Source organism: Capricornis sumatraensis, chromosome 20 (assembly GCF_032405125.1).
Source record: "Capricornis sumatraensis isolate serow.1 chromosome 20, serow.2, whole genome shotgun sequence".
Classification (NCBI taxonomy): domain Eukaryota; kingdom Metazoa; phylum Chordata; class Mammalia; order Artiodactyla; family Bovidae; genus Capricornis; species Capricornis sumatraensis.
In genome coordinates, this window is record NC_091088.1 from 8,704,625 (window position 1) to 8,731,434 (window position 26,810).

At 43.4% G+C, this 26,810-nt stretch overlaps 1 protein-coding gene across 2 annotated transcripts; it reads right to left on the bottom strand.

Annotated features, from left to right (window-relative positions):
- Positions 1-1,707: 1,707 nt before the first annotated feature.
- ADAT1 (adenosine deaminase tRNA specific 1) lies at positions 1,708-26,074 on the bottom strand. Of its 2 annotated transcripts, XM_068992311.1 has the most exons (9): positions 25,906-26,074; positions 25,538-25,606; positions 24,663-24,717; positions 23,812-23,942; positions 17,894-18,497; positions 16,023-16,168; positions 15,407-15,506; positions 5,076-5,162; positions 1,708-2,410 (listed from the first exon to the last, which is right to left on the bottom strand). In XM_068992311.1, the coding sequence occupies exons 1-9, from the start codon at positions 26,072-26,074 to the stop codon at positions 2,278-2,280; spliced, it is 1,494 nt and encodes a 497-aa protein (XP_068848412.1). In that variant the 3' UTR covers positions 1,708-2,277. The 2 variants fall into 2 exon arrangements, with proteins under 2 accessions (XP_068848412.1, XP_068848413.1); XM_068992312.1 differs by lacking the exons at positions 15,407-15,506; positions 16,023-16,168.
- Between the last annotated feature and the right edge of the window lie 736 nt (positions 26,075-26,810).

Below are 26,810 nucleotides of genomic sequence, written 5' to 3' on the forward strand. Positions count from 1 at the left end.
CTGCCAAAAGCTACAATGATAAAAAGGCAAAAAAAAAAAAAGAAACAACAAAAAAGAAACCTTATGTATTATTTCTGCAATAAAAAAAATATTAAGAACATATGTTCACATGCAAACCTGTACATGAATGTTTACAGCAGCAATATTCACAATAGCCAAAAAGTGGAAATAACCTAAAAGTCCATCAGTTGATGATTAGATAACAAAATGTGGTATATATCCATAGAACTGAATGTAATTTTTATCCCATAAACAGGAATAAAGTACTGAATGATGTTACCAATTACATTACAACATTATGAGTCTTAGAACATCATGTTAAATGAAAGAAGCCGGTCACAAAAGACCACATATTGTATGATTTTATTTATATAAAAAGTTCAGAATAGGCAAATCCATAGAGACACAACATAGACTGCTGCTTGCCCTGGGGTTAGTGGGGGTGTTGAGGGGATATGAAGAGCGGCTGCTAATGGGTACTGTACTGGATCAGATAGCACCCCCCACTCCCAATTTAGAACACAAATGTTCTAAAATCGATTGTGGTGATTATGCACATCTTTGTGGATATACTAAAAACCACTAAACTGTACATTTTAAATGGATGAATTTTTTGTATGTGAATTACATCTCAATAAAGCTGTCATTAAAAATATTTAAAGCTATAAAGAAATACTGAAGAACGAACAAGGTCCTTGAGCAATCCCAACACAGAGAACTTCCACTTTCAGTCAATATATTAGAGTGTGAAGAGGTTGAGAGTTAAATACTGCTGCTGCTGCTAAGTCACTTCAGTCGTGTCCGACTCTGTGCGACTCCATAGACGGCAGCCCACCAGGCTCCCCCGTCCCTGGGATTCTCCAGGCAAGAACACTGGAGTGGGTTGCCATTTCCTTCTCCAACGCATGAAAGTGAAAAGTGAAAGTGAAGTCGCTCAGTCGTGTCCGACTCTTCGCGACCCCATGGACTGCAGCCCACCAGACTCCTCCGTCCATGGGATTTTCCAGGCAAGAGTACTGGAGTGGGGTGCCATCGCCTTCTCTGAGTTAAATACTAGATGTTAGGAAAAACAGGCCTGGTTTCTAGGTGTGCTGCTGAGTTGCTATAGGGACTTTTGTTTGGCCTTTCAGACAGAACTCTTTCCAATGAAAGTCACAGAAAACGGAGTCAAAGGGGCTTACTCAAAATAACAAGAGCAATTTATCTCACATCGTTGAAGTCCAGAGTGAGCACTAGTTTCAGGCACTCAGACAAGGTCACGAGAGCCTTCATCCTCTGGGCTGTTTCCTTCATCACCTTGTTCTCCAGCTGGCTGTCTCTGTGCAGTGGGCAAAGGCAGCCCCAGGCAGTCCCAGGTTACCTGGCGCTCACAGCTCCCAATACGAGAAGAGAGGGAATCTGTCCCGATTGCTCTGGTATTAGTTCCAGGACTGTTCAGGGTTGGCTCACACTGCTGGAGTCAACGAGGAAAGTTCGCTTCACCCGAGTCTCAGGGATAAAGCAAAAAAGGGTGGTTCTTCAAAGGAAGCAAGGCTGGGTATACAAAATACATGTCCATTATGACAGGTGAAGTTCTAAAGTTTACAGAGATTCAAACATCATCTCAGCCCAATACTTGCTGAATCAATGAGGAACACACTAAATGGAGCTACTGCAGAGTACTTCTACAGCATCACACTCCAAATTCCTATTCTTAGAGAAGCAATAAAATACAGGACACACACCAAGGTCATTAGCAAGATGTTCTTTTAGCAGAGAGCTACTTCAATCAAGTAGTTATTGTTCAGTTGCCAAGCAGTGTCTGACTCTTGGCAATCCCATGGACTGCAGCTCCCCAGGCCTCCCTGTCCCTCACCATTTCTCAGAATTTGCCCAAGTTCATGTCCATTGAATTGGTGATGCCATCTGACCACCTCATCCTGTTGCCCTCTTCCCCTTCTACCTTCAATCTTTCCCAGCATCAGAGTCTTTTCTAATGAGTCAGTTCTTTGCATCAGGTGGCCATTGGAGCTTTGGCCTCAGCATCAGTCCTTCCAATGACTATTCAGGATTTACAATGGGCTCTCAAGAGTCTTCTCCAGCATCACAGTTTGAAAGCATAGTTCAATCAAGTATAGTTTGTTTCATGTCCAAAATTCCATCCATCTGACATAGAAGAGATCTATCGCTCTGATAGATGGCAGTCTTTTTTCCTGATCAGCCACAAGAAAATCTAAGGCCTGTTTAGCATGTAGGAAGACAGTAGTCCAGGATGAATGAATGGAAAACACCCGTTGCTCACTTAAACTGGTGATAATCTGGGGGGTTTCTGATCCAGGATCCAAACGCCTGCTTCCGGAGTGCACTCCAGGCCTCCTGGTAAGTGGATGCAGCCTCCTTGTACTCTTGGTACGTCGCTAGCTTCTGCACCCTAATGCACACACACCACCAAGCACACACGTTCTCAATGGAAAGCTCGCCACTGTGGGCAGAAAGACACCTCAGCAACTGGCTGGACAGGTTTATGAGGAGAGACTTAGGGACAGAAGGGCTCTGTTAGCTGTCCTAGAGTGACTCAGCTCCTTTGGAGGAGATTCACCAGGAAACAACATGGGGTTAAAACAGAGAAAAATAAACAGTACTAGTCTGTTTCTTTTCTTTTTTCGGTCCTGGAATCAGATAAAAAAGAATAACTGTATCTACCACTTGGTTTAAAGTTTTCTACATGGCTATAATCTTCACTGGTAGAATCGAGCCGTTAGACACTTCTCAAGTGCATTTTCCCAAAGTACTTTTCATCTTAGTCATATTCTCCTGTGTAATGAAAGCCAACACCCCTTCCCAAATCCTTCAGTGTCTCTGACTGCTGAAGAATGGCTAATGTGCTGAGCAATGTCTGTAACACTTAACACCCAGATAAAAAGATTTTCTTGAGACAAAGATTCTTTCCTTTGATCAAACTTGAGTCAGGCTTCTCAAAGTCCTCTTCTTGACCCAGCCCTGACCTTGAACTATGACCTTGTCATCTCATAGCTGAAGAAACTGAAACTAGCAGCTCACTGAGTCAGGTTTTACCGTGCTTCTACTCTTTTGTTCTTTGCAAAGATCTTAGGAGACCCCAGTTGTTTCTTCACTCACTACAGCACAGAGCCAAGTTGCTAATTGTAGCAGACACTGATTCTAGTCCTTTGATAAATTTCCCATAGCTTTTTGGTGGTTAATGGATGGGAGCTACATGCATGACAACATTAAACTTTACCTGAGCCCTCAGTTCCTAAAACAAGCGATGGTTAAGAAACCTCCCTCCTATATTTCTGTGTGTGGGAAATGGCAGACTGGAAAGAATCACCTTTCTTCATGATTTAGACTCATGGATGCCCCCCTGGTTTACCTGTGACAAGGCCAGACACAGACGCTCCAAACACCTGTTTTTTGTCTCTTAATGATTAGCTGAACTGTTTGTACCCATTGACAAAATCTCATCAAAATGCCTGATAATTTGACCAAATATTAATTACCAGTTATGCGTCTCTTCCTCCTGCAGACCCCTGAACTTAGAGCCACTCTTTCTGAGGCAGCATAGGCAAGTGTACCAGCCCTTTCTTTTAACAGCCCCTCCTGAGGACTGACACTTCCTGTTCAGTGGTCCCGTCACACTGCCTGCTCACCTCACTCCCACATTTCCAGCTCTGACTTTGCTTAGACGAAACTTCTTCTTTGCCCCCGCTCTTAGAGAGGCTCACAGACCTTAAGACTGCGATGCTCTTGCTACTGCATCAGTCCTTCTCTGCCTGCTGAAACAGGCCCTGTCTCTCACTGCAACAAAGCCTTCAAATGAAGTCTCTCCTTACCTAAGTCCACATTTGTTTTTAAGTCATAGAATGTATACCAACCCACCCAGTTCCAATCTTGTTGATTTTTCCAGATAAGAAACAAGCAAACTGACCATGGATGGCTGGAGGGCATTGACACTGACTGCAGGATACATGATGCTGAAAACAGGCAGCAGCCTCTTCATATGGAGTGTCTAGCTACTCCCTGGCTTCTCCACTGTTGTATAAAGAAGAATTTGGCTGATCTTTGTTGCCAGTTCCTGGGAGGGAACCTCTAAACTTTCAGAACTTCCTTGATAATAGGAGTGTCTTTGTTATTAATGGTGGACCTCTTGGATCTCAACTTTTTGCTTAATGAGGTGACTCATGGTGGGCCCTAGATAGTTTCAGGATGGGCTGGCTGTGGCTGAAAGATCAGCCATGAGATTAGAAATTTGGGGCCCTGAGTCATCTGATATCTGACATCCTGGGGTGGGGAGAGGAGAAGGTGGAGATTGAGTTCAATCACATCGTTCCTGGTCGGTGACAGTGATATGCTGGGCAGGTGATGCATCCTGGGGACACAGAAGTAGCAGGTTGGATACCTTTGCAGACCTTGCCCTATGTGTCCTCCTTTCTTTTATCTGGTCCTTATTTGTATCTTTTACAATAACAGGCATTCAAAGTACGGTGCTTTCCAGAGTTCTGTGAGTTTTCCTAGTGAATTATTGAACCTGAGGGGGTAGTCGCAACCTGAGTGGCTTTGGGGCCCCCTAGAATGCGGCTGGTGTTACGAAGTGAGGTCAGTTTGTGGGCACTGTGCCCTTACCCAGTGAGATTTGGCCTGACTCTTAGCATCTGAATTCCACCCACCCACCTGCTCATGAAGTGGTTTTATAGTCTCTACATTCCTGTTTGGAAACTAATTTAAGTCCTCGAGCTTTAGTTCACAACCACTGATTGAACAAGAGAAAAAGAGAATAATATTCCCAACAGAATACACTGACACCTCAGCGCTCACATTCTCACAGTGCTCTCCATCTGGAGCTGGACTAAAGGAGGGCCTGGGACGGGCAGGCCCCAATTCTACCCACAGGCTCTGTGACTCTGTCCCACCAACTATGCATCCATCACATCTCAGATCACACACATGTCTGCAGCTGCGGCTCTGGGGACTGAAGAGCGTGTGGTCAGTACCAAGTACTCACTGGCCTACTGAAACACCACTCCTGCCAAAACGTCCAGCCATTCATAAATATGAAAAATGTAGGTCAAAGGCATCACCTGAGTGAGTCTGGCCACTTGTCCTCTGAAATACTGCTTAGCAGCTTCTGGAATGATCTAAAGAGCTCTACTTTGCTGATTCGGGATCTGTTTGAAAAAAGACCAAGAGGATTTATTAAGTGTTTAGTATGCACCAGGCCACCATCAAAGATACTGGGCTTCACATGGTATCTTTCTAGGTCTGAATGTCCTGAGCCCCTGTTTTCACCAATGCTTGGCAAGAAAAATCCAGAGAGTCTGATTAGGTTGAGACACAAAAATGATTCTCATTTCATAAACATTATCAGCAGTGAAATCATCAAGGTGACAGGCTAAAATGGGCTAAAGGCAGAGGGAATTACTAAATTCTGCCCCCAAGGATACCCATCAGCTGTTATTTGGCTACCATCTTTCAAGGGAGCTGGCCCCTTGGGTAACACTGCTTACAAGACATTGAAAGATTTGTTTCAGAGACTTGAGTGTTGCTCCCTGTATGAACTGTGGTTATAAAGTCTATTCAGCCCAGGCACCAGAGGAAGAATCTCTAGATTGCTCCTATGGGGATTATAGTCCTTGGGAGGTGAATCCCTCAGTTCTGAATCAAGCTTCATGATGGTCATAGTTTGAAGTAGTGAGGGAAGTCAGTGTGAATTCCTTACCAGTTACTTGGGTCTTCTTGGTTTTGCTCATTTGTAACAGCTGGGGCTGAGAGTGTATGTGCCTCCTTCCTTTCCCTCATATACAATTCATGGGCTTACTTAGAAGCTGGGAAGTGTTGTGTGTGCCAACAAGGTATAGTCTTATTTTACATACCATATCCGTCTCCATCCTTGAAAATCGTACCATCAGCTGAGACACAGAGGCCATTGCTGGCATATATGAAGCAGGGCACTGTACAGTCTGCTGAAAAGCTCCCTTGCCTGGCTGGGACCTAGCCTACTGGAGACATCACTGCTTAAAGGGGAATATGAGTCCCCACACGCCACTCTCTCTGGGCCTTATCTGTGTTAGAGTGGCTGCCGGCATTCAGGAACATAAGGCTGCTTTTTTTGTTTGCTTGTTTGCTTTTTGTTTTTGGCTGTGCTATGCTGTATAGCTTGTGGAGCAGCTCCCAGACCAAGGATCGAACCCAGGCCCACAGCAGTCAAGTGAAGTGAAAGTCGCTCAGTTGTGTCTGACTCTTTGCAACCCCATGGACTATACAGTCCATGGAATTCTCCAGGCCAGAATACTGGAGTGGGTAGCCTTTCCCTCCTTCAGGGGATCTTCCCAATCCAGGGACTGAACCCAGGTCTCCCGCATTGCAGGCGGATTCTTTACCAGCTGAGCCACAAGGGAAGCCAGAGTCCTAATCACTGGACCTCTAGGCTGCTTTAACATTAAAAAAAAACAAAAACCACAAAAACCCACAACCAAAAAACTAATGGATCTCATTAACAGACCAAAGGAGAAAAGTACTTTGAGGAAAATATGTACAGAAAATGCATTTGTTATAATTCAACATCCATTGAGTGATATAAAACCTTTTAGCAAACTAGGACTAGGAAAGATAGTATTTAAATTCATAAAGGGTTTCCATAAAAATCCTACAGCTGATACATGTTCTTAAAATCAAGAATGATAGAGGGATACTTGCTATCACTGCTTTTATCCAACGTTATACAGAAGGTCTGGCTAGTAAGACAAGAAATAAAAGGAATAAAGATTGAAAAGCAAAAACTGAAGACATTATTCAGAGATGACTGTGATATTGTCACTTCTGGTTAGCACAGTAAGTGAGAAAAAAAATAAAAGAAAAGGAGTGGCAACTTGGAAAGGAAATACTATTTGCAAAAGATAGTCTACATTAAAAATTTTTTAAAGAATTAATACATATATCAGTAGAATAGTAAGAGTTAGCAATGTTGCTGGATGCATTTATTGTAAGAGAGAAATAAACAAAATAGAAATTGATTGCAGTAGCAATGACCAGAAAATGAAATAAAGGAAATGACTTAAATAGCATCCGTGGTAGCAATCTCTGAATGGTAATTCTTGCCTCCTGGCATTCAAGCCCTTATGCAATGCCACTCCACATAGAACAGGGCTGATACCAATAACCATTAGAAGACTGGGCTGGAGTGTGACTTCTGAGGCTACTCATAAAAGACTCCGTGGCTTCTGCCCTGCTCTCTTGGGATGCATCCTCTCAGTCGGGGGGAACCAGCCATCACACTGTAAAGATGAATATCTGTAGCATCATGGAGAGACCCAGGTTGAGAGGAACTGAGGCCTCCTGCCAACAGCCAGCCAGCTCTGACCTGGCAGTCACATGAGAGAGCTACTGGAAACTGGATCCTCCAGCCTCAGTCAAGCTTCCGACGACTGCACTGCTGGCTGACGTAAGAGAGTGCAACCTCATGAGCCCCTGAGTCAGAATTATCCAGCTAAGCTCCTCCCAAATTCCTGAACCACAGAGACTGTAAAATGATGTTAATTGTTGTTTTCAGCCACTAAGGTGCTCTCCCCAACCCCGCCATGGGGTGAGGGTGTTATTTGTTATACAGCAACAGAAAATGAATATAACATCAAGAAATAAATCCAATAAAAGATGTGAAAATCATAAAACTTTACTGAAATATATATAAGAAGACCTAAATAAGTGAACTTTCAAAACTATTTTAGATTTGGGGCACAACTGCCAATTTGGCACCAGCATTATATATAGAGATAAACACCATATTCCTGGTTTGAAGACTTAACAATGAAAGATGTCAAATCTCCCCAAACCGATCTTTAAAGTCTAAGAAAAGCCGAGACACTCTCGAAAGACAAAGCAAGGAGACTTTTCCCCTAACAGATATCATCTTATTATAAAGCTATGCTAATTAAGAGTATGGTTTTGGTGTAGGGAGAAACAGACCAATGGAATAGAACAGAATGCCCAGAAAGAGACATACATACATATACACATAAAATATTCTAAGTTTGATATGTATTCACTTAAAACATAGATTTCAATAAAATTACTATAAGTTTCTTTTTCTATAAAGAAAATAAAATGAGTTTCTCTGACAGGGAGCTTGTATTGTATGAGAGCCTTTTATACATAACCACGTATTGGGTCATGGTGGGTGTACCAGAAAGATGTCAGATAAGTGAAATTCCTGTAGCTCAAAGTGCTCATATTTTTTCCACTCAATAAGTGGGCTGGTAGAGCTAATAAGGAGCTGGAGCTAAAGCTGCCATTAAGTAAGAACTGTCAGATTGAAATACCAATCCCCTGTAACTGAACTTAAATTACAGACTTAAAATACAGGGCAAGCGTGTATATGATTGCATTATAACTGAAAATTACTACTCAAGAACAAAATAATCTGTTCAATATTAGTGAAAATATATCCAAAGGGTGGTCACCAAAGGCAGCTGTAATGTTAAATCTTTTATTCATCCAGTAGTCTAAGTGTGAATAATGCTGACTAATTCATACTGACTGATTAGACAATCAATAAACTACTTTTAGCCAAGCCTCACAGCTTCCCATAATACTTTGCCTGGTTCATTCACTGGCATACCAACTAGCTAGATCAACGTAACACTTAAAGACTTGTAAGAAACAATTATACATGGATGCTCCGAACACGGATTTCAGGTGCTAACGTTATTCTTCTGTAACAGAACCAGGGCACTTTAGAGAGAAATGATTCTAGCAGCAAAGTGATGGTCCTGGGAAAATCTCATATAGGACAAAGAAATGAGGCTGTCTCTGGCAGCTCCCTGTGCTTTCTAGGCCTAAACGTTAAAAGAGAGAGAATGAAGTCTATTTAGCTAACAGAAACATATTAAGAGTAAAGCCAGAAGTTCGTGACCCTCAAAAAGGGGAAGATTTAGAAATTTTTTTCAGATAATTAGTACTGTATCATGGTTGGTTTTACCCAGTTAAAAACTAACATTATTTATGCTTTATTGCATGTATGCTTTCAGGTAGATAAGTTGATATGCTCACTTTTACCTAGAATCAGAGATTTCATTTCTAGATTTAAGAGTCTGCAACTGTTTTTGGTGACATGACCACATATTTTCAGGAAGTCTAGAGAGTCTTACAGAGCCAACATTTCCACTGCCCACATCACCCAGAATCAGCAAAAGAGGAATACAAAAAATAAGCTAATATCTTGTCCCAGATGCTCATGTTTTCCTTGGAAATACTGATAGGAGAGCCCATGAGATTTTTCCTAAAGCCCAGTGGCTGCTGATGTACAACTATGAAAGAACATCTGGCTACATAATTACAGAACATTAATGAAATATGTCAAGGAATTTCATTCACAAGAACAAGAAGCCTCAGCAATCAACCATGCCATGCTCTGTAGTCCGGAGAAGGGATCCACTCAAGGTTCATTAAAGAAACACGTCGCTTAAACCTCACAGGAAGGAGTCAGCTGGATTCTGTTTACCACCAACACTGTGGTGAAACGTCAAGGCCTCTAGCATCACCGTGAGAAGCCATCAATGATAGAGAGCTTAGCAGCTTTTTGAGAACAGATCTGCAAATGTTTTCAACATTCTTCCTTCTAGGGTACCGAATGGTACTTTCTCTTATGAGTGCTTTTGGTCAAAGTCACCTCATGAGTAATGTTTAGGTGTTATATCTATAAAGATGAATTGGGAATCTCTCCTTTGCTGGAAAAGATCTCCCTCCAGAGAAATAAGACCTTTCTCAAGACTTGTTCAACAACAGAACAGCATGACTACACTAATAACTTCTCTGTCAAAGAGACTCACCTAACAATAACCATTAATGTCATCTGTGGAGCAAAACCATCTTGGTGACTGCTAGATGCTATGTTCCAATAAACCCTAGTTCCTTTTAGCAGTACTAAGAGGATTACTTTCTTAGATGTTAACGTCTCCCTGGTGAGGTGGTTAACGTTGCTGATTGGTACATCAAAGAGCTAGGAAAGCTATACATATATACATAATTTTTTTTGAAGATCACACATTCACATTCAACCTAGGCCTATCTTTATTCTAACACACTTAGACACACTTTGTTTCCTCTCTTATCCTTCTCTTTTATAATCCAATGAGCCATGTAATGATCTCTCCAGGATGCTGTGGTGGCTCATGTGGGATGGAAAGAGGATATGCCTCTTCAGAGCAAAGAGAATTTAAAAGATTTGCCACTTTGGGGCAAAGAGTAAAATTAAGCTTCTGGAAAATGCGGGTCCTTTATCTGATTCCTGTTATTATCTCCTTGTTTGCAATAAACACGAAGACTTAAATACTACCTTTTCAAGTGTTGGTTGGCCATCATAGAGATAGCCAACAAACACATGAAAAAATTGCTCAACATCATTAATTACTAGAGAGATGCAAATCAAAATTACAATGAGGTGTCACCTCCCACCAATCAGAGTGGCCATCATCAAAAAATCTACAAGCAATAAATGCTGGAGAGGATGTGGAAAAAAGGGAGCCCTCCTATACTCTTGGTGGGATGTAAACTGCTATAGCCACTATGGAGAATAGTTTAGAGGTTTCTCCAAAAACTGAAAGCAGGACTACCATATGATCTAGCAATCCTACTCCTGGGCATATAGCCAGAGAAAACCATAACTCAAAAAGACACACACACCCCAGTGCTCACTGCAGCACTATTCACAACAGCCAGGAGTGGAAGCACTCCAAACGTGCATCAGCAGAGGAATGGATAAAGATGTGGTAATATATATAAAGGAGTATTACTCAGCCATAAAAAGGAATGAAATGGTGCTATCTGCAGAGACATGGGTAGACTAAGAAACTGTCATACAGAGTGAAGTAAGTCAGAAAGAGAAAAACAAATATTGCATAATACTGCTTATATATGGAATCTAGAAGAATGGTACAGATGAGTTTATCTGCACACCAGAAATAAAGACACAGATATAGAGAAAACAAACTTATGGATACCAAGAGGGGGAAGGGAGGCGTGGAATCAATTGGGAGATTGGGATTGGTGTATATACACTACTAGATATAAAAATGGAGAAGGAAATGCCAACCCACTCCAGCATTCTTGCCTGGGAAATCTCAAGGACAGAGGAGCCTGGTGGGCTACAGTCCATGGGGTCACAAAAGAGTCGGACATGACTTAGCAGCTAAACAACAACAAATGTATAAAGTGATGAGAACCTGCTGTCCAGTGCGGGGACCTTTCCTCAGCGCTCTGTGGTGACCTAAATGGGAAGGAAGTCTAAAAGAGAGGGAATACTTCCATAGCTATAACTGATTCACTTTGCTGTGCAGCAGAAACGAACGCAACATTGTAAAACAACTGTACTCCGATACACATTAATTTTAAAAAGGTATAAAAATACTACCTTTGAGTATTGCACTAGAATTTTAAATGCTTCTAACATCCCAGTCTTGAGTTTGTATTCCAGAACGTTCTAAAATGAGTCCAAGGAGGGCACTCAGGAAAGAAAAGTGAGGAAACCCTCTCTCCCCTGCAGTGGTCAGTCTTTAGAATTAAAGCAACTGATTCTTTCGAACGTAACATGCAGCTTCACTTGATGACTGAAGGGGGCATCTATCTTAACAAGATGTCTACTGAAAGCCCTGCACCATGTTAGAGGCACTCTCTCAATTTTCACATTCCTGGGTGATAGATACTAGGAGTTACCCTTGTTTTATTGTTGGGGAAACTGGGGCTCAGAGAGGTAAAGTAATTTGCTCAATTACTAGGGGAAAGAAGCCTGGAATTAAACCTCAGTCTCTTGAACTGCAGAGCTTCTGCTCTTTCCAGCATGAACTTCCTTCTGTATGAAGTCTGCCTTCTAAATGGAGAGACATCCACAACACGACAGAAGCCTCAGATTGCTCTCCAATATCCTCGTCTTAGAGATACGAACATACTGAGGCCCTAACTCTGAGGCCTCAGTCTTATGAGGCCATATCTGTCTTACAGATATGAACACACCGAGATTCATACAGATATGAACACACTGAGACATTACTACACACTGAGACATTACTTTGCCAACAAAGGTCCGTCTAGTCAAGGCTATGGTTTTTCCAGTAGTCATGTATGGATGTCAGAGTTGGACCATAAAGAGAGCTGAGTGCTGAAGAATTGATGCTTTTGAACTATGGTGTTGGAGAAGGCTCTGGAGAGCCCCTTGGACTGCAAGGAGATCCAACCAGTCCATCTTAAAGGAGATCAGTCCTGAATATTCACTGGAAGGATACTGAAGCTGAAACTCCAATACTCTGGCCACCTGATGAGAAGAACTGACTCACTGGAAAAGACCCTGATGCTGAGAAAGACTGAATGCAGGAGAAGGGGATGACAGAGGATGAGATGGTTGGATGGCATCACTGACTTGATGGACAAGAGTTTGAGCAAGCTCTGGGAGTTGGTGAAGGACAGAAAAGCCTGGCGTGCTGGAGTCCATGGGGTCACAAAGGGTCAGACAAGACTGAGCAACTGAACTGAGGCCCAGAGGGCTAATGGACTTGTCCAAAGACACCTGGGTAACTAGAGACAGAGCCAGGGTGAGAACAGGGGCACTCCCAATCACACAGAAAACAACAACATATTGGGACAAGCTGGAAAAGAGCACTTTAGGAATCTGGAGAAAAGATGGTAATTTTGAGCCAGAAAGCAGTGGTAAGGCAAGTTTTTAAGGTAAAAGATGGTATGGGTTCACAGTGAAGAGCATTTAGACCTCAGCAAAGCGACAAACTGAAGCCGCAGGCAGGTGGGTGGGGCCAGCATGGGGTGCGGCTAGTCTGTCACTGCCTGCAAAGGCAGAACGCAGCAGGAAGTGTGCTCCCTGTCCCTCCTGACCTGCTCTGCTCATACATCCTGGTCTGTGGTTAAGGGCTGATCCCCTGAGAGATGCAGACCTTGGCCTGAAGCTGGGAGGTCCTTGAGAAAAACTGCAAAATAATCTCTATCCCTAAAAACAAAACAACAACAAAAATTTTGTAAATACTACTTGATTCAATAGCTTAGGCCACTAAGAGACAGGCCAGATCTCCTGAACAGGAGTCTGAAGGCTTGTTAGTGTTTGTGAAGAAAAATACTTTATTTTTTTTTAAGTCTGAAAGGATGTAAGTTGTTATTATTGTTTCCGTTGAGGGAGACAAATAAGCATGTCAAAAAGAAAAGAAACAAGTCCAGCTGTGAACTTTCATTACAATACAACTCCTTATAAGGAGGCATAAAAAAGACATGGAAGAGCCACTTAAAGTGAAAAGAACTACTTTCAAACTGTGGGAGTCTGACAACAGTCGTTCAGCAGCAGCTCAGTCCAGACGGACAGAAAGACCTTGCTGGAGAGGCTACTAGCCCACAGCCCCGTGCACCCCTGGGTTACTGCAGACCCTCTGTGGTTCACTGGGAGTGAAAAGCTGAGTGGCCAAGATGAACAGTTAACAAAAGAAGAACCAATAAGGCAGATACATGAACCTCCAAACACACAGGCATGATACTCAAGTCTCATGTCCAGCAGAGCACATGCTCCACATTTCAATAAAAGTCAATTTGAAGATGCAAAGTCTTGTATTTATGGCACTCTTCTTGCCAGTCTCTAATCACTGTGAAGCTTCATAAATGATTCTTGGGTTCCAGCCTTGTTCTTCTAAACCAGAATTTCTTGTGGTAAGACCCAAGAAAGTGTTCTTTTCAAAATTTTCCAGGGCAAAGAAGAAGGCTGAAGAATTGATGCTTTCAGACTGTGGTGTTAGAGATGACTCCTGAGAGTCCCCTGGACTGCAAGGAGATCCAACCAGTCAATCCTAAAAAAATCAACCCTGAATATTCATTGGAAGGACTGCTACTGAAGCTGAAGCTCCAATACTTTGGCCACCTGATGGGAAAAGCTGATTCACTGGAAACGACCCTGGTGCTGGGAAAGACAGAAGGCAGGAGGAGAAGGGGATGACAGAGGATGAGATGGATGGATGGCATCACCGACTTGATGGACACGACTTTGAGCAAGCTCTGGGAGATGATGAAGGACAGGGAAGCCAGGCGTGCTACAGTCCATGGGGTTGCAAAGAGTCAGACACGACTGAGCAACTGAACAACAAGAGGAAAGAATAGCCTTTCCAAGAAATGATGCTGGGACAAGGACATCCACATACAACAGAATAAAGGTGGATCCCTACCTCATACCTTATAAAAACGAAATCAAAATAGATTAAAGTCCTAAACATAAAAGCTAAAGCTATGAGAAGAAAATACGAGGTAAAGATCTGTAGCCTTGGATTAGACTACAGATTTTTACATATGACACTAAAAGCACAAACCATGAAATAAAAAAATAGATAAGATGGACTTCCTCAAGATAGAAAACTTTTCTGCTTTAAAGAACACTTTAAAAAAACGAAAGACAATCCACAGAATTAGAGAAAATATTTGAAATACATATCTGATAAAGGGTTCATACCCAGAATATACAAGGAAATCTTGCAAATGAACAATAAAAAGATGAACTGATTTTACAAGTGGGCAAAAGATCTGAATAGATATTTCTTTAAAGAAGATATACAATTGGTTATACAGGAAAAGATGCTCAACATCAATAGTTACTAGAGAAATGCAAATCAAATCCACAATGAAACAGAACTTCACATTCAATGCTTACAATAAAAGATAGATAAAAACAAGTGTTGGAAAGGATGTGGGATAAATGAAATTCTCATATACTGCTGATGGAAGTCTAAAATGTTGCAGCTATTATGTAAAACAGTCTGGCAGTTCCTCAGAAGTTAAACATAAAGTTATCCCATGACCCAGCAATCCCACTCCAAGTATACCCAAGAGAATTGAAAACAAATGTCCACCCAAAAGCTTGCATTCTGAATGTTCAGAGCAGAATTATTATTCATATACCCTCAAAGTAAAATAACCATCAATGGACCAGATTAAAAACCTGGTATACCCAGGGAATTCCCTGGTGGTCTGGTGGTTGGGACTCTGCATTTTCATTACAGGGGCAAGGGTTTGATCCCCAGTCAGGGAACTGAGATCTTACAAGTTGTGCAGCCCAAAAATAAAAATTAAAAACACCAGTGCCCCCCTCTAAACTGGTATCTCCATATGAGGGAATAAAGGAATGAAGGAGTGACACATGATACAACATGGATGAAGCTTGAAAACCTCATGTTAAGTGAAAGAAGCCACATATTGTGTGATTTTGTGCAGAGAAAAGTCTAGAACAGGTAAATCCATAAAAACAGAAAGTAGACCTGTGGGCCCCAAGGGCGAGAGAACGGGAGGGGAGGGACTGCTCATGGGTGTGGGGGTGGAAATGTTCTGGAATCGGAGGGTGGTGAGGTGTGAACACACTGCCACCACTGCCTGCCCCAGTATTCTGTACCTGGCCTGGAGGCGTCCGATTCCTTTCTTTGTTGTCCCCTGGGGAAAGCCATTGGCGGTGACATCCAGGGGCTGCTCAGGCACTGCACTCCAGCTGATGGCTAGGAAAAGGTAAGATTCTAGGGTTAAAGGTGTTCAGTTTTCCGTAAATGTCAGAGGTATTTTAGTAAGAATATTTCGCTACCGCTGCAGACCCATGAGAGTTGGATATGATGTCAGAGACAGTGGCTATCACTCTGACGCCTGCCCTCCGGAGTACAAGAGTATAAAGTAGCTCATGATTCTTCATCATCATCACCATCAGGGCTGACAATCGTTAAAACACTTACTATACGCTAGACACGCAGCAAATGCATGAAAAAAATCTCTCATTTATTCCTCATAACAACCCTGACAAATAAATGACAAATTCTTATCTGAAGATGAAGAAACTGAGGCTAAGAGAGAACAGGTTGCCCAGGGTGACACAGCATGATCCTGACCCACTGTGGGTGTCTCCTGAGCCCATGTTATTGACAACTTGTGTGGGAAAGTGCTACCCCAGGCTGGGAGGATGGAGAGTCGCCCAGGCCACTCTACAGCCTGGGGACAGTGCAAGTGGAACCTGGACCCCTCACCTGCCCCGGAAGGAACAAGTCGGCCTGGGCTGTCAGCCTTTCTCGTCTGCACTGCACAGCGGCTCTGTCCAAACAGTAAATCTGACTGCTGTATTTTCACTTCTTGAACTCCAAAGCCTTCTGGTAGAGCTGAGACGTTCTGACACCTAAATGTGAGGGAAAATGCATGAAATTTGGCTCACTCCTCGATAGAGAGAATACCTAGGGCTGAGCACCACATCACCACCCACGTCTCAGCAAGAGGCCAAAGCTTTAGAAGGTGTGTGCGTCTGTTTATTTATTTATGGGGATGGTATAGGAGGTACTGACAGAACAGAACCTAGATCCTCCGAGCCTTACGAGTGAGGGAAAACCACTTCCGTCACTCTGAAGTGAAGCTATGAACTTACCACCGTCCCTCAGGGGCTTCAGCAGCGCCAAACTCTATTCCTTGTAATGGGTTTGATAGATTTGAAGACGTTAAGCAAAAATATTAACCTGTTGGCAGTAGCTTCCTAAGAAGTCATTCCAATATACCAGAAACCGTTATTCTGTAATATAAAACTTCATTTTTTTCTATTTTACACAAAGTAGATGCCAGCATGAAGTGGGTCTAGAACTGAGTAGACAGCAACTTATAGTCTCAGAATCAAGAAAACATGGAAAACAGAGAAAATGCCTTGGGCACCGTGCCTAGGATTGCCTTTTTTCCCCCTTAGCATCTTTATTGGTATAAGTTTATATACCATAAAACTCACCCATTTCAAGTTATAATTCAGTGCTTTTAGTGACAGAGTTGTGCAGCAAGCACCAAAATCTAACATTTCCATCAGCCTGAGAGAAATCCGTCACTCCCTAACAGCAGTAACTCCCTGTCTCCTCCAGCCCCTGGCACCCATGAATGTACCTTCTCTGGATTTGCCTACTTCGGACATTTCAGTCCATGAAATCATACGTGTGGCTTCTTCCACTTGGCATAAGGTTTTCAAGGTTCATCCCTGCTATGACATGTATCAGACTCCATCCCTTTTTGAGGCTGACTAACATTCCACTATAGGGGGCTACCATCTTTGATTGATCTGTTTGAGCAGCTGATGGATATTTGGGTCGTTTCACTTTTAGGTATTATGACTAACGTTGCTCTGAACACTCATGCACAGCCTTTATGCAGATGCATGTCCTCATTCCTTTTGGGTATGTACCTGGGAGTGGAATTAGTGGGTCATATCCTGGCACTGCTCCCAAGAGCTGGCTTTAGGAGAGTGCATTTGACAAGAGCGCCCAGGTTTCCCCGGGCCCTGGCCATATTCTGCCCTCGGTACTACAGCAGGAATCAGGCGTGGCCGCCCTTCTTTAGGGAGATCGCACTTGGGTGCTCATCCTTCATCTTTTTTCTTTTTAAAAATTAACACTACTGTTTGAGTGTTCTTAAACATAACAATAGCAAACTGTGTGCACTGCAAAAAAAAAAGAGAGTAATCATAAAGAAGAAAAAAAAACACCCATAAAACCATAACTCAGAGGTAATCATATTAATACCTTTCTTGGTATATATCTTTCTATAATTTTTTTTCCTATGGACATATTATACTTTAAGACTGAAATGAACTCATCTTACCTTCTAAATTGCTCTTTAAACATTATGAGCATTTTTCCATGTTTAATTCTCATCAGTATTAGTTGTAAAAAACAATCACAATCTTCTATAGCTGGCCACTTCTGTGGTTTCTTTTTCTTTTCTTAATTAGTGTACACAAAATGAATGTTTGAGCGGTTCTTAGTCACTCCCTTAGGACAAACCCTAACTTTTTCTACGTCTGTACCCGCGTTCAAGGCCCCATGGACACAGCCCTAGACCGTTTCTTGGCAAGACGGCCCCCCTGCCCTCTCACCTCCCGATCAGTGCTCTCTGCATGGCCTCCTGGCTGTAGGGGCACTTTCCAATGACCACAGCTGACAGGTAGATGGGTTCTTCTAGGAAGTGCATCAGCAGTGCCCCCTGGCATCCGAGGATGTTCCACCGTGCCAGCTTGTCGCTGCAGGACATGGAACAAGTCCTGTCCCCCCGGCCTGGCTTCACTCGGAGCAGCCCCACCTGGTGATACGCAGCACCAGGCTTCCCTGAGTCTCCAGCTTCTCCAGGCACACACTTGGCTCCAGTTCTATAAACATCCACCACTTGGGCACCACTAGGGGTCATTCCAGTGACACTGGCCAGTTCCTCTGCCGTGAGATTAGAGCCACTGACATTTGGTGGATTTGGGCCCTTTTCCTGACTGCCAAAACTCTGACAGTGAGCTGTACCACCAGGAGTCCTGGGCTCCAGCCTCATTTTTTTAGTCACAGGACTTTCTGGGTCTTCACATTTCCTTTTATCTTCAGGAGCTTCTAGGTTATCACTAGTTTCTACTGATGGGTTACTGGCCCAATCTCTACTGACAGGACAGCAAGGCTGATCTTCAAACTCAAGCATTGGAATGATGGAGGCATCCCCACCTGCAGGAGAAGAAATCCCTTAAACCGGTTGTTCCCAAAGTGAGGTCCCCAGACCAGCTGCATGAGCATCCCTTGTGAACCTGTTAGAAATGCCAAATCTTGGGACCCATGGTAGACCTGTTGAATCAGAAACTCTTGAGGTGGTACCTAGCAGTCTGTTTTAATAAGCTCTCCATGTGATTCTGATACAACCTCGAGTTTGAGAACGACTGCTCTGCTACTGCTGCTGCTAAGTCGCTTCAGTTGTGTCCGACTCTGGGTGACCCCATACACGGCAGCCCACCAGGCTCCCCATCCCTGGGATTCTCCAGGCAAGAACACTGGAGTGGGTTGCCATTTCCTTCTCCAATGCATGAAAGTGAAAAGTGAAAGTGAAGCTGCTCAGTCGTGTCCAACTCTTCGCGACCCCATGGACTGCAGCCCACCAGGCTCCTCCACCCATGGGACTTTCCAGGCAAGAGTACTGGAGTGGGGTGCCACTGCCTTCTCCGAACGACTGCTCTAAATGAAGCTTAATACTCTTCTCCCAGCTGATCTGAGATGGATTAAGAACACTTGGCCAAATTTCCCTAATAACAGTTCTCTGGGGTTCTCACCTAGACCCAGTGAGCTAGAATCTCTCAGTGGAAGGAGTTTTTAAAAAATTGAACCATTTAACAAAGATCCCAGGACGTTTTGGAAACACTAGATTAGACCAAGCTTTCTCAACCTCCACATGGACATTTGGGGCCAGATAATTCTTTGCCATGGGGGCTTATTCTATATATTACAGGATGTTAACAGTCTCTCTGGTTTCTACCTCCTAAATACTGATAGCACCCCTGAGTCTGACCACCAAAATGTCTACAGATGCTGCCAAGTGTCCCTTGGGGATCAAAATTGTCCTGAGTTGGGAACCCCTGGTTTAGAACGAGCACGGTTTCCCAAGTGCATTTTGTGGAGTGTTATCCCCAAGATGCCTTGGAAAATAAAAGTGGAGGGTTGATTTCATGGTTAAATAAGTTCGGCAAATAATGCTTATAATTTTCCCATCTTGTGTATCCTCTCAGTAAAGACTTGCATAACTGGTATTTCCCTGTGCTGGTTTAGAGATTTCTGACTTACTCTGTGTTTACATTGAACCAAAGAAAACCAGAGGTCAGTAAAAAGCATAGCTTTCCCAAGAGAAGGGAGATTCTTCAAACACTAACCTAATGTGTACTGCTTTTCTAAAGTGTGTAAATAATACATCTGTGGTCTATATAACCTAAGAGTGGGAGAGGCAAGAGATGCAGAAATGGGAGTGTTGCCAGAAAGGCTGGCTGGCAGGCTTCCAGAGACCTCACAAGGTGACAGTGACTTTGAAGAATTCCCCAGGGCCCACCTCCCACTCTGAAGGCTCAGAGATTTGATCCTGACCGATGTCTGAACTCGGGAGTCTGACTCATGCTAACACAACTCAAATGCACAAGTCTGAAGCAGCCAACCCAGGCACCAACTTAACAGTTGGTAATGAGGAATAAATGCCAAGTGAGCCAGACCATTACATTCTCTAGTATTGTCTCTTCCCCCAGTGGGGACATCCCACTGTAAAAGACGGCCCATGACCCAGAGAGTTACATCAGCAATTTCAGATTTTGATTTCACAGACCCAAAATCCCCAAAGACTTTAAGATTAATAGAGTGTTGTCAATTTTATATTCCATCAAGTAAGATCTTTAAAAAGCTTATTTATCATTAATTTAAAAATACATAAAGATCTCATAAGCTTAAAATGGAAAGAAATTAGCTTTTTGAACAACTCACTGAACAGTCCTGAGTTTTCTCATGTGGCCATGGCGCAGCGCTCTCTCACAGAGCAGTACCAGCCTGTGGACCACTGGGCTTCGTAGTTTGATTAGGTGGTCAGGCCAGCTGTGATCCCCAGATATCTCTCTCCACAAGAATGCTACACCTGCTACTGGGATCATCCAGGCCCTGGCTGGTCAAAGCGGGATCCACAGGCTAAGACTTCTGGCATCACCAGGGAGCTGGTTAGACATGGAGGCCTCCCGATGCACTCCAGAGTTGCTGTATTTGAATGTTCAGTTTAACAAGTTCTTGGGTGCATATTATATATATCACAGTTTGAGAAACACTGAGTTAAGAAACATCCTTTGGTCCTTGGGTGCCTTGGTCCAAAGACATTGCTAAGAACAGAGTATGGATGAGCTCTGCCTTTCTCTGTATGTCATTTTTCTGTTCTCTCATAAAGTTATATTTTTTATTGTCTCTAAAGACTGATTAGTGTAATACACCCATGGGACAATCTTATTTCCTTATTTCAAAATTTTTAGGGTGAGAAAATTTTACTATCATTCCTGAGTTGTCTACAAGGGTAGAAATTATTCTCAGTTTTCTAGACAGAAAAACAAAGGATAGAAGTGACCCCCTTGGCCAGGTTTGATTTGCCTGCCTAACGCAACTACAGCACCTGAACATCCCCTTAAATTTATCAAAATCTACCTTAACTCACCATGACTGTCTATATCTCCTGAAAAATTAAAGGGTAAATGAGGGACTAGTCTTATTCACTGCTACATAACCATATTTCACACTTTCCTGACAAATAGTAGAAAATATGTGTTTAATGAAGAGGTGGCAAGAATACACAGAAGAACTATACAAAAAAGATCTTCATGACCCAGATAACCATGATGGTGTGATCACTCACCTAGAGTCAGATATCCTGGAATGTGAAGTCAAGTGGGCCTTAGGAAAGCATCACTATGTACAAAGCTAGTGGAGGTGAAGGAATTCCAGTTGAGCTATTTCTAATCCTAAAAGATGATGCTGTTAAAGTGCTGCACTCAATATGCCAGCAAATCTGGAAAACTCAGCAGTGGCCACAGGACTGGAAAAGGTCAGTTTTCAATGCTGGAGAGGGTGTGGAGAAAAGGGAACCCTCTTACACTGTTGGTGGGAATGTAAACTAGTACAGCCACTATGGAGAACAGTGTGGAGATTCCTTAAAAAACTGGAAGTAGAACTGCCTTATGACCCAGCAATCCCACTGCTGGGCATACACACCGAGGAAACCAGAACTGAAAGAGACACATGTACCCCAATGTTCATCGCAGCATTGTTTATAATAGTCAGGACATGGAAGCAACCTAGATGTCTATCAGCAGATGAATGGATAAGAAAGCTGTGGTACACATACACAATGGAGTATTACTCAGCCATTAAAAAGAATACATTTGAATCAGTTCTAATGAGGTGGATGAAACTGGAGCCTATTATACAGAGTGAAGTAAGCCAGAAAGAAAAACACCAATACAGTATACTAACACATATATATGGAATTTAGAAAGATGGTAACGATAACCCTGTATGTGAGACAGCAAAAGAGACACAGATGTATAGAACAGACTTTTGGACTCTGTGGGAGAGGGAGAGGGTAGGATGATTTGGGAGAATGGCATTGAAACATGTATAATATCATGTAAGAAACGAATCGCCAGTCTAGGTTCGATGCAGGATACAGGATGCTTGGGGCTGGTGCACTGGGATGACCCAGAGAGATGGTATGGGGAGGGAGGTGGGTTCAGGATTGGGAACTCATGTATACCCATGGTGGACTCATGTTGATGTATGGCAAAACCAATACAGTATTGTAAAGTAAAATAAAAAAAAAGGTCAGTTTTCATTCCAATCCCAAAGAAAGGCAACACCAAAGAATATTCAACTACTGCACAACTGAACTCATCTCACTCCTTAGCAAAGTAATGTTCAAAATTCTCCAAGTCAGGCTTCAACAGTACGTGAACCATGAATATCCAGATGTTCAAGCTAGATTTAGAAAAGGCAGAGGAACCAGAGATCAAATTGCCAACATCTGTTGGATCACTGAAAAAGCAAGAGAGTTCCAGAAATACATCTACTTCTGCTTTATTGACTATGCCAAAGCCTTTGACTGTGTGGATCACAATAAACTGTGGAAATTCTTCAAAAGACGGGAATACCAGACCACCTGACCTGCCCCTTAAGAAATCTGTATGCAGGACAGGAAGTATGTTAGAACTGGACATGGAACAACAGACTGGTTCCAAATGGGGAAAGGACTATGTCAAGGCTGTATATTGTCACCCTGCTTATTTAACTTATATGCAGAGTACATCAGGCAAAAATGCCTGGCTGGATGAAGCACAAGCTGGAATCAAGATTGCTGGGAGAAATATCAATAACCTCAGGTATGCAGATGATACCACCCTTAGGGCAGAAAGTGAAGAAGATCTAAAGAGCTTCTTGATGAAAGCGAAGCAGGAGAGTGAAAAAGCTGGCTTAAAACTCAACATTCAGAAAACGAAGATCATGGCATCTGGTCCCATCACTTCATGGCAAATAGATGGGGAAACAATGGAAACAGTGAGAGACTATTTTTGAGGGCCTCCAGAATCACTGCAGATGGTGACTGCAGACATGAAATTAAAAGATGCTTGTCCCTTGAGAGAAAAGTTATGACCAATCTAGACAGCATATTAAAAAGCAGAGACATTACTTTGCCAACAAAGGTCCATCAAGTAATAGCCATGGTTTTTCCAGTAGTCATGTATGGATGTGAGAATTGGACTATAAAGGAAGCTGAGTACCAAAGAACTGATGCTTTTGAACTGTGGTGTTGGAGAAGACTCTTGAGAGTCCCTTGGACTGCAAGGAGATCCAATCAGTTACTCCTAAAGGAAATCAGTCCTAAATATTCATTGGAAGGACTGATGCTGAAACTCCAATACTTTGGCCACCTAATGCGAAGAACTGACTCATCTGAAAAGACCCCGATGCTGGAAAAGATTGAAGGCAGGAGAAGGGGACAACAGAAGATAAGGTGGTTGGATGGCATCACCGACTTGATGGACATGAGTTTGAGTAAACTCTGGGAGTTGGTGATGGCCAGGCAAGCCTGGCATGCTGCAGTTCATGGTGTCACAGAGGGTTGGACATGACAGAGCAACTAAATGAAACTGATGTGTTTAATGAATGAATGAGTGTCAGGATAAATCGCCACAGAACTCAGGGCTTTGGACTTCTAAGCCCTATTGTTGGTTTTGGACCTTTAAGTTTCCTGATCCTGATCGGGAACTAAGAACTGAATAACAGTGTGAGTGATGTGCCCTCCGCTTTTCTTGGTAGCGAAGTGATTAGGCACACTGGGGTGTTCACAAAAAGGCACTGTCACTGGCTGTAACTACATGTTCGCTAAAGAGTTTTTTTTTTTGAGAAACATACTCACGGATAAGACACCGATGAGGAAGTAAAGATGAATGTAACATGAATCCAGAGATTTGAATATACTTACAGGGTGTATGGCTGGAGAAAAACACAAACAAGAGGTCTGGTCTGAGTTTCCACAGTCCTCTCTGAGATCCTGGGAGAAAGATGCTGTCCTCTTTCAGGGCAGCTGCCAAGTGGAGCTGATGGAGCAGGTACCTAATGGGACACAGGGTGGGGGGCATTACCAGAGCGAACCACCCATGTCTGTGGTCAAGGGAGAGACTCTGGTTGGGTGATTACTAAGAAGGAAGGAGATACTGGAGACCAATGAAACAGACAGTGACCTGGAATTACAAGAACAAGCTAGTGATTCTCAAAATGGGGTCCATGAACCAGCAGCACCAGCTGGAATTTATTAGAAATGCACCTTCTGGGACTTCCCTGGTGATGCAGTGGTTAAGAGTCTGCTTTACCATGCAGGGGACTAGGGTTCGATCCCTGGTCGGGGAACTAAGACCCCATGTGCTGTGGAGCAACTAAGCCCCCAGGGTGCAACTACGTGCTGCAGCTGGAGTCCATGCGCCACGTGGAAAAGATCCTGCGTGACACAACACAGATGCCATGGGCCACAGCTAAGACCCGAGATGGCAAATAAACAAACATTTAAAAAAAATGGAAATGCAACTTTTCAAGCTCCACCTGGATCTGCTGAATCAGGACCCCTAGGGATGGGCCCAGCTATCTGGGTTGTAACAAACCCTCCAGGTGATTCTGAAGCACACTCAAGCATGAGAACCTCTATCTAGACCAGACCAACTGTATTTTAAGTACAGTTCAGAGGCTGACATAATTAGTATTACCTGGGGGCTTATTAGAAATGCAAATTCTGGGGCCCCCACCCATGCTAAATCAAGCTCTCTGGGGATGTGGCTTTACCTTTGGAAACTCCTTCTGGCTATGACCTCAGCATGGCTATCATTGAGGATGTCACCTGTGGCAAAGACAAGACATTAGTGAAAACATATGGAACCTAGAGAGGCCCTGGTTCCTGAAAGCAGAACATGGCAGTTTCCCCCAGCACCCAGACTGGCCACATAACTCCTGGAGGGCTTTGCCAGAAAGCAGTACAATCATTACTGGCGCAGCATTCCTCTTCTCCCAGTTTTGACAGTGAAAAATGTCTCCATACATTGCCAAATGTCTCCTGGGGGGTGAATCTCCCCTAGCTGAGAACTCCTGACTTATAGGGAAATCTTAATCAGGAGGACAGAGGTCCAGATCTTTTGTCCCCTGGTGCCATACTTGTGCCCATGGTGAAACAATCCTGTTGAATTCAATCAAGAGCAGTCCTGGAACAGTGTCCTCATATCCCCAGGAAAACTAGGATGAGGGAAGCAAACTGGAGCAGGACTCTGTTAACTGGCATCCAGAAAGTGAAGATGCCAGACCTCTAAGGGATTTTCTTACTCTTTCTTGTGCCAAAATCTCCATTTAATTCACGATTGCTTTCTGGGGCTTCAGATGTACTATGAAAAGCTAAACTCAGGGAATTTTTGGTTTGAGCATGAAAATAAATGGCCAACTTTCAATCCACTCAGAAAGATGTTCCTGGTGGCCTTTGCTTCTGAAACTTATTTCCATTCTTTAAATGAGGTCTGTCCTTCCAACTGGAGCGACAGTCACCAGGAAGTGAAAGGTCAGCCACCTAGTGATAAGGCCCCTTTGCTCTGCCAGGAAGAGAAACAGGTGACACGGACACCAGTTTTCTAAAACTCCCTAACAGGCCCCGTGTAGACCCCACCCAGCCTTACCGCTCTTCCTCATTTTGGACTGGCCTATGCATTTGGTTCCTGTTCCCATTGAGACAACTTCCTTTGTCACTGAGGGGGCAAAAAAGCAAATCATGAAATGAGTCCTTAGAATCTGAATGGTTGGCAAGTTTAACACCCCCCCCCCCCGCCCCCCAACATTCGTCCAGAGGACTCCCTCACAGGCTGCCCCAGCTGAGGGCTGTGGTTTCTGCACGGCCATCTCCTGCCACCAGAGGTCCCGCAGCGCCTGGCCAGCAGCAGCAGAATGTGCCCGGCATCTCGGATCATACCCAACCACCACCATCCCTTGTCTAGCCCTGTGTCTCTTACTGGGAGAGACAGTGTGTTTCAGGGAGAAAAGGTCTCACCTTGCACTGGTCCGTCAGAGCGGTCGCAGGCCTGGTCAGCTGTGGGTTGTATCTTCACCACGGCTGCGAGCAACGTCCACTCGCGGTTGGGCTCAGGCTTCCCTTGCTTGGGCAGCCTGCTCCCATAGTGCTCGTAACACAGCTGGGCAATCTCATCCGCAGTCCACATGGTGCTCAGGCCCTGACCAAAACCCATAGCTGTCAGGACAGAAAGGAGAGCCAAGGCAAGATGCTGCAACCCACACCTTGCTGCAGCAGGCGTTCACAGGTAACCCCTTCATGTTCCTGGTGAAGCTCCCCTTTTGTAACTCTGTGTATCATCTTCTCTGACTACCCCTCTGCTTTCTTTTTATCATTAATGAAAGAGCAACAAAGTCTCAAATCTCACAACCCCAGAAGATACATTATTCTTCAAGCTGTTTTTTTTCTAATGTTGGATATATGACATGTTTCTAATGAATCTGAGCCCAATACTCAAAATGAAAGCATATGAGGAAATATTGTTGGCATTCCACTTTTCATTTGGAATAGCACGTAAAGGGCTGCAGACCTCAGCTTGCTTCAGACAGACCCTCACCACACAAAGTTTATCTTTCTGGGGATAAAGGTCTTCTTTTCTATCCTTTTTTCCCCAGACATTTTACTTTTCTTTCCCTCATAGCAGAGAGGTTCTTTATCCTCTGTCTAGTAAGCCTCCGCCCCCATCAGGAAAGCAACATTTTAATGTCTTCCACAATCTTTTATGATGTAGAGGGAAGTGACAGAGCCCAGTGTTTTCTCACCACTCAAGTGAGACAGCAGTTCTTCTCAGAAAGGGCTTTGGAGTTACCCTTTCTGGATTCTAATCCTGGTTTTGCTACAAATTAACTATGAGATGCTGGGTAGATTACTTAACCTTTCTGTGT